This window comes from Zootoca vivipara, chromosome 6 (genome assembly GCF_963506605.1).
Source record: "Zootoca vivipara chromosome 6, rZooViv1.1, whole genome shotgun sequence".
NCBI classification, from domain to species: Eukaryota; Metazoa; Chordata; class Lepidosauria; order Squamata; family Lacertidae; genus Zootoca; species Zootoca vivipara.
Genome location: NC_083281.1, coordinates 14,964,838 through 14,978,657, shown reverse-complemented (window position 1 = coordinate 14,978,657; position 13,820 = coordinate 14,964,838). Strand labels below are relative to the sequence as shown.

General features: G+C 48.9%; 1 protein-coding gene across 3 annotated transcripts in view; it reads left to right on the top strand.

Annotated features, from left to right (window-relative positions):
* The window catches only part of SAMD4B (sterile alpha motif domain containing 4B), a 31,289-nt gene extending 18,420 nt beyond the window's left edge, over positions 1-12,869 (top strand). For 2 of the 3 annotated variants that reach the window (XM_035117370.2, XM_060275468.1), the window contains exons 5-13: positions 971-1,092; positions 1,568-1,654; positions 2,642-2,951; positions 3,924-4,009; positions 4,104-4,222; positions 7,100-7,298; positions 8,114-8,237; positions 8,716-8,799; positions 9,853-12,869. In XM_035117370.2, the coding sequence (XP_034973261.2) occupies positions 971-1,092; positions 1,568-1,654; positions 2,642-2,951; positions 3,924-4,009; positions 4,104-4,222; positions 7,100-7,298; positions 8,114-8,237; positions 8,716-8,799; positions 9,853-9,881 (1,160 nt within the window). In that variant the 3' untranslated portion in view covers positions 9,882-12,869. The remainder of the gene's footprint in view (positions 1-970; positions 1,093-1,567; positions 1,655-2,641; positions 2,952-3,923; positions 4,010-4,103; positions 4,223-7,099; positions 7,299-8,113; positions 8,238-8,715; positions 8,800-9,852) is intronic. The other variant, XM_035117371.2, reaches the window with a different exon arrangement.
* Positions 12,870-13,820: the final 951 nt, after the last annotated feature.

The window sequence follows — 13,820 nt, the reverse complement described above, 5'->3', positions numbered from 1 at the left end:
ACTCCTGCATTGCAGGGGGTTGGACTGGATGGTCCTTGTGGTCCCTTCCTGCTCTACAATTCTTACGAAATCATCAAAACAATGCTGTTACAGTAATTCAAAATTTCAGAAAGAGCTGCTGAGCACCAGCCCTGATCATGGGATTTGAGGATTCTGCAAAAGGAGTCCTCAGACGTGCATGTATCTTTGAGCAGTCCATTTCCCCCCTCAGACTTTGTAAAATGGCACACATGCCCATTCTCTTCAGGCTTGCCATGTTCTCATGCCCAGGAAGCTCAGGAGGATGCACTTGCCTGGCCTGTACATTTGTGTGTGTATGAGTTACCGGTAAATACAGACACACCTCTTGCCAGTTCAGCCCCAGGTTGAGGCAGCTGAGTCTGCAGCAGAAAGAGACTTGATGATCCCAATGGGAGTCGCAAACATATGCTTAGCCTTGGCCCCTGTTACCTGGAAAACGTCCTTGTGTTTAAAAGACACTGCTATGCCAATAGACATAGTGCAGTGGTCCTGACCAAGGGCGGTAAGAACACTCCCCATTCTGAGGTGTCTCATCACTGGGGGAGTTTCCTGGCACTCAGTTTTTGACTACTCTTCGGCTGTGCTGGACAGCCTTCCCCAACTTGTTGCCCTTCAGGTGTCTCCTCATCCCTGACCATTGGCCATGCAGGATGAGGCCGGTGGGAGTTTATTCTACTCATCCTCTCAAAAGGGAGACCAAGATGGCTTTCAGCACAAGAAAACACCCGCCAAAAGACCTTAAAATATTTTTAAAACATTTCAGTTTCCAATCAACATAAAACAGCACGGTTTATAGGTTTTATTAATACACATGGTTCAGGCAACTTCACTTCTGTTGCACCGCAAGGGCCTAACCAAATACAGTTGGCCTAGATTCCACACTCTGTGACACTGGTTCACTCACAAGGCTGTCCCCAAAGGTGTCTTACCTCTCGGCCACTCTCCACAGATGTCCCCTCGTGGCTGAAGAGTCTTCGCCTCCACAAATATGCAGCCCTCTTCTCCCAGATGACCTATGAAGAGATGATGACCCTCACAGAGCAACACCTGGAGTCGCAGGTACTGCACAAGGTGCTTAAACCAGAGTCTTGGGGGCAGCTGGGGGTGATGCTTTGGAAGCAGGGGGGGGGCTGGGGGAAGAAAGCATGTCTAGAGTTGATCCTGTGCCTCCAGGCTGTTGGAAGACCTCTTACCAGGGGCCTTTTTGGTTTCTGAGAAGCTATTATTATTACTATGATTTATTAAATTTGTATAACTCCCTATACCCGCAGGTCTCATGGTGGTTCGCACACTATCCGCATTCCTTTAAGCCTTTCCTTACAACTTTGAGGACTACCACCCCCAAAGGAAAGCTTAGAGGCTTAGGAGTTTTTTATGCAGCATGACATTGTTATGCTCACACATGCTTGCAAAGGCGGATATTACTTGAGACCATCCATTCTTGGGGGGTTGCTGTGCATTTTCAAACATGTTTCTTCCTCCGAGGGCTGGGCAGCAGCTGCCTCTGCTGGTGGGTATCTCAGCTGTCCCTCTTTTCCCTGACCAGAACGTCACCAAAGGAGCGAGGCACAAAATTGCCTTGAGTATCCAGAAGCTGCGGGAAAGGCAGAGCGTCCTGAAGTCTCTGGAGAAGGTAAGAGAGAAGGTGGAGGCTTTGCTGCTGAGAGGCAGGGCTGGGCTTCCGGTACCAGTAACTCACAGCTGATGCACATTTTAACCTGTGTGATTTCAATTTGATGTGGTTGAAATCACGCAGATTTAAATGCATGGAAGGCGGAGAGCTCAAAAGCTCTTTTTGCACAGGGTTTTCCCTTAATAGCTCTCTGTCTTGCTTGTGGGGTAAGATCCATTCAGTGCACCAGCTCCAGAAGGTAGAGATGCTCTTATGGGGCGCTTCCAAGTGGGTGGTCCCGTGTGTATGTGCCACCCCCAGAATGTAACCCCCTCATACGATGCGATTTTCCTGTACTAAATGGAACAGAATTGTCATTTGAGTATCCAGAAGCTGTGGGAAAGACAGGGTGTCTAAAATAGGAGCTGAGTGCATCCAAAATCTGATTCAGAATAACAGTGTAACTAAATCATCATCAACATCTGTGTTTTTTACAGGGGTACGCGGGGATACGCGTACCCCTCAACATTTTGTGAACCTAAGTTTGGCCTCATTGAGGGGGCAGTATTTCAATATGAGTAGGAAAATGAGAGCACCCTTAAATATTTTTTAAGGAAAAAAAGCACTAATAATAATAAAAATTTGTATATAGGTCTCAGGGTGGTTCACAACATAATGGTATAATATATGAAGCATAAAATACATAATAAAAATTAGTCAAAGCACAAAATACATAATAAAAATAAGGAAAACATATTAAAAATAATAATAACAATTAACAATATGAATGTATACACACTAATAAACAATATGCTTCCCAACGAAAGTCCCTAAACAATACACAAGTACAAAAATCCAAATTAACTCAGACAAAAGCTCATTTTCCTTAATGCTTCTAGCCGCGCCGCGCCAGCCCCGCCAAGTATTGAGCTGCCAAAACATTCCCCTCTTCAAGTTCTCCATTTTCTCTCCTTCTCCTCCCCCTCTCGCCCCCCTTCCCCCGGGCAGGACATCTTGGAAGGTGGGAACTTGTGGAACGCCCTCCAGGAACTGCAGCAGATCATCATCACCCCCATCAAGGCCTTCCACGCCCTGCAGGCCATGGCAGCGTCCAAGGAGGGCCAGCAACAGCTGCCGTCAGAGCAGCGCGGAGCCACCAAGCTGTGTCTGGACAAGAGTGGCAACCCTTCCGAGGACAAGGACTCGGCCACCGACACCTTCCTGCCCCCGACAGGCTCCCCTTGTGATGGGGAGTCGGGGGCGGCGCCCATCGCCGAGGGGGACATCGCAGGGCAGTTCACCCGGGTGATGGGCAAAGGTGAGTGCTCCGGATTGCCATCAGGTCTAAAGCAGTAGGATTTGCGCCGCCCAGTGAATCCTCTTAACACCTCATGGTCCCTCTTAGGTTTATGGTTAAGGCTGGTCTTTTGAAATTGTCCATGCTAACACTGCTTTAGTCCATCAGCCTGCAGGGCCTCTTGCCCCAGGACCCCCAAAGTTAAAATGGACATGCAGACCCCTCCGGTTTCCAAAGACCAAGGGGGCAACCACCTGTGTGATGGGTGGGTGATCTGAAACTTATGTGGATGCAGGAAGCTAACAGCAGCGAATGATGGAGAGAAAAGGAAGAGGCATATATCCAAAGATGGATGTAAGACACTGTAAAAGATAGAAGGGTTATGGTAGCTATGAGAAGAGGGTAAAATACCGTACTTTTCTGTGTATAATACGAGGTTTCCACCCGAGAAAATCATGTCCAAAGTTTGGGGTTGTCTTATACACGGGTAATGCATAGGGGGGGGATGGGGGATTGGTTGCTGCCATGAGCAGGAAATTGTCGGGGCAGTTGATTTGTGGGTACGGCTAGGGCTGCTGCTGATTGTCTGGTGGTGGTGAGCGGGCTATTCAAAGATGTGTGTGATTGCCATCATCGGTCTGGCAGTTTGTTTGTTTTTTGCAAACCATCCCTGCCCCCCCCCCAAAAGCTCAATAACTCTGGGCAATCCTCAAAAAAAAAAAAACCTCAACAACTCTGGGAAATTTCCCCCATTTTCTTAAATTTGAGTCCCCAAAAATAGGGAGCGTCTTATAAACGGGGGCGTGTTATACACAGAGAAATACGGTAAATGGGCCCTGTTTCTTAGGTTTGTTTTTAATAAACAAGCACAGTATGGTAGCATCTCAGTATAAATTACAGTATTAAGCACTATTAACAGCTGTACTTTATAAGATCCAAGAAGAGTTAACTTCAGTTTTATTTTCAGTTCCTTTCTTCCACTTTCCCCTGCAGTGTGTACGCAGTTGCTGGTCTCCCGACCGGACGAGGAGAACATCACCAGCTACCTTCAGCTGATAGAGAAATGCCTGATGCACGAGGTAGGCATTAGGCTTCCCAGAGAGGGTTAGCACCCCATGTCTGCCTGCTCTTCCCATCCCAACTCACGCCTGCCCTCCTGTGCCCTCCCTCCAGGCATTCACAGAGACACAGAAGAAAAGGCTCCTGTCCTGGAAGCAGCAGGTGCTAAAGTTGCTCCGGACGTTTCCCAGGAAGGCTGTGCTGGACATGCAAGGCTACCGTCCACAGAAAGGGTGAGTCTTGGCAGGAGCAAGGAGTTCAAGGGACAAGATTAGGCCAGGAGGGTTCTGGGTTAGGCAGGGCATCCTCCTGCCATGGAGGGTTCTAAGACTGGAAACTAAGGTTTTACTGTTGTTATTATCTTACTATGTACTAAATTTATTGGTTGCAAAGAGAAGCAAACATAGTTACATTTTTAAAAAACCTTAAAATTAATACATAAAAAAATAACGCAAGAGGAAAAGAGGAAAGTTTTTGCCCAGTGCCTAAACATGTACGTATAACAGTGGCACCTGGCAAGCCTCCCTGGGGAGAACATCCGGCAAATAGGGAGCCACTACAGAAAAGGTCCCGTTCTCATGTTGCCACCTGCTGGACCTCGCACATAGGAGGCACATGAAGAAGGGCCTTAGATGAGGATCTCAGGGTCCAGGTAGGTTCATATGAAAAGAGGTAGTCCTTGAGTAATTGCGGTCCTGAGCCATTTAAGGCCTTTTGGTCAAAGCCAGCACTTTGAATTGGGCCCAGAAAAACTAATTGGCAGCCCGTGCAGTGGAGCCAGGGTTGATATTGCATGCTCAAACCACCTTGCTCCGGTGAGCAGCCTGGCTGCTGAATTCTGACTACGTGGTGGATGGTCTTGACATATATCAAGAAACGTACTGGTGCCTGGCAGGTTCCCACCAAATTTGATTTTATCTGGTACTGTCTGCAGATGGACAAGTCACTTTTTCTTTGCCATCCTTGTTACCGTGGAATGCTTTCATTTTCTTGATTATGTTTGGATTGAACCTGTCTCCGGACTTCCTTAGCTGTCTCTGCGTTCCAATACAATATGAAGCCATGCATTGCAGATTTTTTCCAGCAAGTTGCCCGGTGTTTGGGTTGCTTATTGAGGTTTTATTTGCCAATTATTTTTATTCATATTCCAAATTATTACAAACCATTGCCAAATTAATTCAGTTTAATACAGTTTTTGCAAAACTGGCTTCCCACTCTTCTTATACTTCCACTATGAACCCCTGTTGCTGCTTATATTCTCAATTAATCTCTAGTTACCACTTGGTTTTTGGTTTTGACTCGATGTAAAACATTTTGATTGCCTAATGAAGCTTTTAAAATAATTCTTTTTTTAAAAAAAAAAAGCTGGGGCTGCAAGCACTTGGTGGTGCCTGACTATGACTAAGAGAGCAGGTTTCTTGATTGAAGCAGCTGTCATGAAGGGGACGGAGTCTGCCTCGGGGGTAGTGTGTGTGTTGCAGGCTCCAGATTGAACCCCTGGCACCTCCAGGTGCTTGGAAAGAACTTCCTCCACTTGAGGGGCCCTGGGGATCTGCTGCCAGTCAGAGTTGACAGTATGAGCCTTGCTGAACTGGTAGGTTGACTCTGTATAAGTTCTCTTCATATAACCCATCAGGAGTTTAATTTTTTTTAACTGTTTCTTGCATGGCACCTTTGGGAAGGGCCAAAGTGGAACAGGAATGTAATATATAATCATAGAATTGCTGAGTTGGTAGGGACACACGGGGTAACCTGCAATGCATATGAAACATGCCACTGACCTGGAAAGTCATCAGCTTGTGCTTCAAGGAAACACTTCTGCTCAAAAGAGCAACACTTTCTTTTAGTGCCTAGCGAGCAGCTTGGGTACTAACTGCTGTTATGACAAAGCACACCTTTCTCTGGCTTGCTGATTTATTATTATTTATTATGATTCTGATGGTTCCCTCCCTGCGAGAAGTAAGGTTACAGGGAACCAGGCAGAGGGCCTTCTCAGTAGTGGCGCCCACCCTGTGGAACGTCCTCCCATCAGATGTCAAAGAAATAAACATCTGACTTTTAGAAGACATCTGAAGGCAGCCCTGTTTAGGGAAGCTTTTAATGTTTGAAGTTCTATTCTGTTTTTAATATTCTGTTGGCAGCCACCCAGAGTGGCTGGGGAAACCCAGCCAGATGGGCAGGGTATAAATATATTATTATATTATATTATATTATATTATATTATATTATATTATATATTATCCCTACCAGAAGAGGTTGCCAGGGATTGAATCCAGGTCCTTCTGCATGCAAGGCAGATGCTCTACCCCTGAGCTGTGTCCCTTCCCCAGGGTGCCCTGGGCTGCTTTATACTACAGCAGTGGTTCCTAAAGTGGGTGGTACATCCATACATAATTTTGTTTGTATGCCGCCCTTCCTTGGACAAAACCACGCTCAAGGCAGCTTACAGCATGAAAAGATTTACAAAAGCGCTCCTAAACAATAAACAAAACATCAAAAGGTATACAACCAAATGAAGCAATTTCCACATAAATCGTAGTAAGATTTGAAGTACAGATACAAAAAATTAATATCAAAAACAGCAGCAACTGGCTCCCCAACAAAAACCCCAACCCAAGAGAGTCTGTTCAGCAGCCCCAGCTTTTGCAGCTGGAGTCAGTCAGGGCCCTGCCATCTTAGGCTGGCAATGCAGGGAGGCACTGGAGGTGCAAATGACTATCAGATTTGAAGTTTTTATCACTGGATCAGGTTCATCAGTTTTGTTGTATTAAACTAAATGGTTTGAATCCGGTATTGAATAAATGTGCAATTAATGGTTAGCAGTTTGAATTTTATTGTGTTGTTATCAGTGGGTCATGTGAATGATGCTCTTTCTAGGGTGGGGTAGGGGACGCTTGGGGTGATTTTCTGGAACCAAGGGGGCTAGTGGCCAGAAAATGTTTGGGGACCACTAGAGCTAAGGTACCGTAAGGGTGGCCAGCCTGTGGCCTGGGTTTGGGTCACAGCAGCCTTATTGTGAAATGCTACCCATACTCACAAGTGATGGTACTTACCAACGGGACTGACTTCTCTCTCTCTTTCCCCCACCCCCCGCTTTGGTACTCTTCTAGATGGGCCTTTGGTTCCAATTCTCTCCCCATAGCTGGATCTGTGGGGGTGGGGGTGGCCCGCAGAGGACAGCGGCAGTTCCAGATGCCCCCCCGCGCCATTCCTCCCAGCCGCCTGGGGATCCTGAGCCCTGCAGGGATCGGCGGAGTCTCCCCTCGGCATGCTCTCACCAGCCCAAACCTTGGGAGCCAAGGACGGCAGGTAAGAAAGGGATGGGATGGAGGCAGTGTTCCCTTTATAGCCCTGGGCTAAGGTAACAGGATGCCTCTGAAAGGCAGCCTGGCCACCTCTCCGTTGACCCAAGAGGGCTCCTTCAGAAGGGGGCATTCTAAGCCGCCTTTCTTGTGCTGCTTAAACTCAGGTCCAAGTGTTGGTGCGTTTTGAAAATGGGGGATTTCTTACCAGGGACATGCAACATGCTCTGTCTTGGAAATAATCTTACAGGGACATAAGGAGTGAGCAAAATGTGTGGAGTTGCCTTTTGCTGACTGCACTTTGCAAAAAAGATGTTTGTGGAAGGAAGGTCTCAACTGTGTTGTACTCCAGTGCAACCCCAGGGGCTTGGCTGAAAGCCTATCGCAGGGGTAGCCAGCCAAGTGCCCTCCAGGTATTTTGGACTACAACTCGCCTCCTTCCTGTCTGTGGCCCCGCGGGCGGCAGCTGTAGCCCCAGATACCTAGAGGGCACCAGGTTGCTGAAGGAGACGAAGGAGATAGAGCAGCCCCCATATTAGCATCGCTGCAGATTCCATGCAGACAGCGGCTTCACATAAGAGCAGAAGTGCCCAGCTGGGTCAGCACCCTGGTCTCGCAGTGACCAGCCAGACGCCCAAAACAGAAACCTGCAGGTGAGACTATTTGGGGCATGCCAGGCTTCAGCCCTGTCCCTCGGCTCCGTGTAGTAGTAACTCACCTACTGGGAGGGGTAGTTTTTGGTGTGTGTATGCGTGTGTGTGTTTTGTTTTGTTTCTCCGGTTTGCCCCCCTGTTTAAATCAAATTCTCTTTTCCCTTCCAAGAACCTGTGGTTTGCCAACCCTGGGGGCAGCAACAGCATGCCGGGCCAGAGTCGCAGTTCTGTCCAGCGGACCCATTCGCTCCCCGTCCACACATCCCCCCAGGCCATCCTCATGTTCCCACAGGGTGAGTCAGCCGGCTTCTTGGCTTCAGTGGCGGGGAGGGTGGCATTTGCTTAGCCATTGCTTCTTCTGAGAAAAAATTAGCCGCAAACAAAACAGGCACAGTGCTGGAACGCAGCCAATGAGTGCCACTGGGCACGTGCAGACTGCTTTTTCCTTGCTTCTGTGTAACTACTGGCAACTCATAGAGCAGCTGCTGCGGGATCTCACTGCAGGACTTAAACCTTTGTGGAGACGAAGGGGAGCACTGTCCCTGTCCCCTGACTTTTCCATTGACCAAGCAAACCAGACTGGGTAGCTCAGTTGGGATCGAGTGTGAAGACTCTTAGTCACAGGGTTGTGGGTGCAAAAGATCCCTGCACTGCAGGGGATTTGGGCTAGATGACCCTCGTGGTCCCTTCCAACTCTACGACTCTTTGATTCCGTGAACCTGGGTCAGAATGGGTAGTGACCACCTGCGACTGCGTTCCCCCCCCCTCCAGATTGCCAGCTCCCTGGAACAGACCTGGAGATCAACCCTACGCTGGAGTCCCTGTGTCTCAGCATGACTGAGCACGCACTGGGCGGTGAGCGGCTTATTTTACTTCAATTCATTTATTCACTGCATTTCTAGCCCACCTTTTTCTCCAGGGAGCTCAAAGCGGCTTACACCTCATTGAATCCCCACAGCAACCCTGCGGGGCAGGCTAGGCTGAGAGGCAGAAACTGACCCCTAAGGTCACCCAGGGGGGCTTCATGGCCAAGGGGGGCGGGATTCAAATGCTGGTCTCCCAGGCTCCAGTCCAGTACTCTAACTGCTGCACCACACCGACTCCTGCTTTTGTGACATCCAGATTCTTGCCTTTCCTTTTACATAGTTTGAGACGGTTAATATTAAAATATTTTAGAAATATTAAAAGCACAATAAAACCTCAAACATTAAAAATCTTCCCTAAACAGGGCTGCCTCCAGATGTCTTCTAAAAGTCAGATAGTTGTTTATTTCCTTGACATCTGATGGGAGGGCGTTCCACAGGGTGAGCGCCACCACCGAGAAGCCCCTCTGCCTGGTTCCCTGTAACTTCACTTCTCACAGGGAGGGAACCATCAGAATCATAATAAATAATAATAAAATAATAATAATAATAATAATAATAATAATAATAATAATAATGTATTATTTATACCCTGCCCGTCTGGCTGGGTTTCCCCAGCCACTCTGGGCGGCTCCCAACCGAATATTAAAAACACAATACAGCATTAAACATGAAAAACTTCCCTAAACAGGGCTGCCTTCAGATGTCTTTTAAAAGTAAAATAGTTGCTTATTGCTTTGACATCTGAAGGGAGGGTGTTCCACAATGTGGGTGCCACCACTGAGAAGGCCCTCTCCCTGGTTCCCTGCAACCTCACTTCTCGCAGCGAGGGAACCACCAGAAGGCCCTTGGAGCTGGACCTCAGTGTCCAGGCTGGACGATGGGGGTGGAGACGCTCCTTCGGGTCTACTGGGCTAAGGCCGTTTAGGGCTTTAAAGGTCAGCACCAGCACTTTGAATTGTGCTCGGAAACTGGGAACCAACATACTTTCCCATCTATTCCTCCACCTGCTATAATTCTGCGCTCTCTCTTGCTCTCTCTGCAGATGGCACCGACAAGACTTCCACCATTTGAAAGAAGCTGCATCTGCTGATGTTCCTGAGAAGCTTTAGGGTGGCTGTTTATTTTTTTTCCCCTTCCTCACTCCTTGTTGTTTTTGTTTTTTGTTATAAGCCCCTCATCTCCCAGGGGTGTGTTTGCTGTGGGGGTGGGCGAACCCCTTCCCCCACGAAACCACCTCCAGCAGTTCCCAGCCGCCGGAGGGGAGATGGGGGGGAGAAAAAGCTGTCACTACAATCTCACCGTCTTATTGTGTTCTAATATTTTTTCCCCCTACTTTTTATTATTATTATAACTTCAGCTATTGGTTTTTAATACGTCAATGTGCACAAGGGAGCAGGTGGGCAGGAGGCTCCTAGAAGTTTAACTGGCAGGAGGCGGAGGAGGCTGAATTTGGGTCATGTCGCCCCCTTCCCCTTTGGGGTTTTTCTCGTTTTCTCTTTTCCCTCATCTCCCCCACCCCCCTCCGACCGCCTCTCCTCCTCCTTCTTCCTCCTCCTCCTCCTCCTTCCTCTCCTCTTCTTGAAACAGACCAGCCAAGGTGATGATGAGCAGGAAAGACTGGTCCTCTCCCGCTATCTGGATTTGGGGTGTTTTTGATGCCTGCCCCATCAGCAGCCAGGACACGGGAGGGGCATCGTGGGGTTACCTGGGCGAGCTGGTTTCCGTCTGAGCTAACCCAGCCGACAGCTTTCCGTACCTGGCATTGGAGGAGGAGGAGGAGGAGGAGGTGGAAGAGTCTTGGTGGAGAGGGAGGGAAGGCATTGGTGCTGCAGGTGACTGACACAATTTTTTTAAGTGCCTCTAATACTCCCCCCACTTTACCGAGAGCAGGTGGAGAAGGGCAGGATGCAGCGGGGGTTGGCACAGCCCCACACCTGAGTGCTCAGCATGAACTTTGCAGGCCTGTCCCTGGTTCTTTTTATACATACATACATATAAATATATATATAGATATATAATTGAAACGATGTCCGTATGCTACCTCTTAGGGCGGCCTTCCCCGGACCCAAGTGCCCTCTCTCGGCGCGTTTCCCCCCCCGGCCGATGCGAGTTGTCATCCGAAACGGGTCGAGGGGCGCACTTGGTTGGGGAAGACGGTCTTTGGGGAACTGGGCAGGAGTAGCAGGTGGCAGTTGAGGAGAGACGTCTGGGCCACCCACCCGCCTCATCACCACCCCTAGATTGAGAGTGCTGTGGCCCTTTGGGCACTGGGGTTTTGAACTCCTTCGGCCGCCTTCTCTTGGGTGTGCAGAGCGTTGGTTGGTTGGTTGGGGAGCTGGGAGCCAGACCTAGTTGCGTTGAAGCAGTTCAAATGGGTTTGGGGGATCAGTCGGCAGTTTCGTGGTTTAGGATCAAAGTTCTTTTCTCGGTTCAGCTGCTATGGGTTCCTTGTGTCCGATGCAAGGTGAATTTTCTCATCTCCCTCCGATAATTGCAAGGCGGGAGAAGGTCAGAAGGCTGGTGGAAGAGGAGGAGGAGGTGGAGAAGGAGCAGTTCTGTTGGCGGGTCTCGCAAGCTCGGCCGTTAATTTTCCTAACATTCTTCAATGGTTTGGGGGTGCACAGTTGTCTGTCTGTCTTCCCTGAGTCGGGTGTATGTGTGGGGGGGGGAGATTGAGTGGGTCACAGCAAAAGCCATGGTGGGTCCCTGACACCAATGGGGGGACCACCGCCCCAGGTTCTGCGGCGGTTTTCTGGTGCTTACAAGTGACTGGTGGCACTCCTGGGTGCAGGCAGTTGGGTTCACGGTGCTAATGAATTTGCAGGAGCCAAGCAGAGATCCTCCATCCTCCCCCCGACCTGGGAGGCAATTGGCGGCAGCAGCTGAGGGATCCAAGAGATCCCCGCCACCCCCCTCCGACAGGGTTGGGGAGCAGAAAGACCTTCCGGGCAGGAATCCAAATGGGACCAGAAGGCTTCTCCATTTTAACTCCAGGCGGGTGGAGGGTTTCTCTGTGCTGGCATTTACACAAACACTACAGGCGGGCAAACGGCTGTGTCGGGACCCTCTGGACTTCCAAACCTCCTGCCACCAGCCCTTTGGGTCAGCGTTCTGCATCGGAACGGCTGCGGAACGGGGGTGGGGGTGGGCGTGATTTTCGCCGCGTCTCTGCCGCCCTCAGAGGCGCTGAGACACTGGCTGTTCTTTTTTAAAAATAAGAAAACGACTAATGGGAGGCCCGGGCGAGACCTTTCTGTGCAGGTGGAGGGTGAAACGGACGTCCTAAGCGTTTTCAAGATCCTCCATCCACTCTTGGCGCTGAGAGGGAGGGGGGGTTCTTCCAAGGTGCAGGGTGCCTAAGGCAGCTTGCCAGGTTTGGGGGGGGGGTTGCAGGAGGGTCGCCTTGCTAGTTTCCCTTGCGCCCCGACTTTGTTTGTGCGTGTGCATGCGAGTTGGGTGTGTGAGTGTGCCTTTCTTCCCCAGCCACTATTTTTCGCATGATGGGCAAAAAACCAAACCCAACAACCCTTTCCCCGTTCCCCAAAAGCTGACCTTGGCAGGTTCTTAGGTACAGAGGACCTTTCATCGTTCTCCTCTTCCTCTCCCCTCTCTCGCCCTCCAAGAACTGTTTTAAATATTGAAAAAAGGCCTTTCCCTCCCCCCCCAAAAAAAGTATACCGAACAGTAGCATACAGAAAAACCCAGAAGAGCAGACCTGAGAGAATTATTTCTTTAAAAAAAAACAAAAAAAAATTAGAGAGACAAGGTTCCTGTTTCAGATAGAAATGTTATTTTAGATACATTTTATTATGAATAACTTTTGTTATGACTATGGCTGGTAACCATGAATACGTTATTTAAAAAAAAAAACCACAAAATGTTTTACAAAAAAAAAAATCCAAATTCTGACTTTAGATTGCTTTGTTGGACTCCTTTACCGCTTTTTTCCCTTCTTCCAGTTTTTTGCTTTGTAAAAGGCATACAGAATTTAAGTATTAGCCCTTTTTTATTAACCTCTATGATAAAGCTGTGCTTATTTTGTATTAATTTCTTTTAAAACGTTTGGGTTTTTTATTTTTATTTTGGCTTGGGTTCGGGGTTTTTTGTGGGGAGGGTGGAGGGTTGACAGGTCGACATGGGGAGGGAGGGGTGGGCTCCTGAATGTCTTCTTATGGGTAGCAGGACTATCAAAGCCTTTTTCACCGACCGGGGTGTGTGTGAAGGGTTAAAACCCTTAGAGTTGAGTTCATGTCAGAGTGGGGGGGGGGACCCAAGCACCATTTTACACCCATGGAAGAGACGGGAGGTGCTGGTCTACGCAGGCAAACACCCCTTCCTCATTAAAGACCCCTCGGGAGAACCTTTGGGAGAACTTACAGCCAGAGGCAACTCTCTTGAAGGCTTGCGGCCCTGATCCACACAACTCCTATTTGTTCATAGTCAATGGACCTCATGGGAATCGTAGGATTGGATGGGACCTCCAACCCCCTGTAAATTGGGAGGTCTTCCTGCTGGGTTGTGCACCCTCTAGAACAGTGTTTCTCAACCAGTGTGCCTCCAGATGTTTTGGGACTACAACTCCCATCATCCCTAGCTAGCAAGACCAGTGGTCAGGAATGATGGGAGTTGTAGTCCCAAAACATATGGAGGCACACTGGTTGAGAAACACTGCTCTAGAACAGGGGTCAGCAAACTTTTTCAGCAGGGGGCCGGTCCACTGTCCCTCAGACCTTGTGAGGGACCAGACTATATTTTTGGGGGGGGGAATAATAATGAATGAATTCCTATGCCCTGCAAATAACCCAAAGATGCATTTTAAATAAAAGGACACATTCTACTCAAGTAAAAACACACAGATTCCTGGACCGTCTGCAGGCTGGATTTAGAAGGCGATTGGGCTGGATCCGGCCCCTGGGCCTTAGTTTGACTACCTATGCTCCAGAAGGAAGACGGACTTGAGTGAACTGGCTGGATTTCCCCCCTTGGTTTTTGGCAGCCATGCCTCCTCAC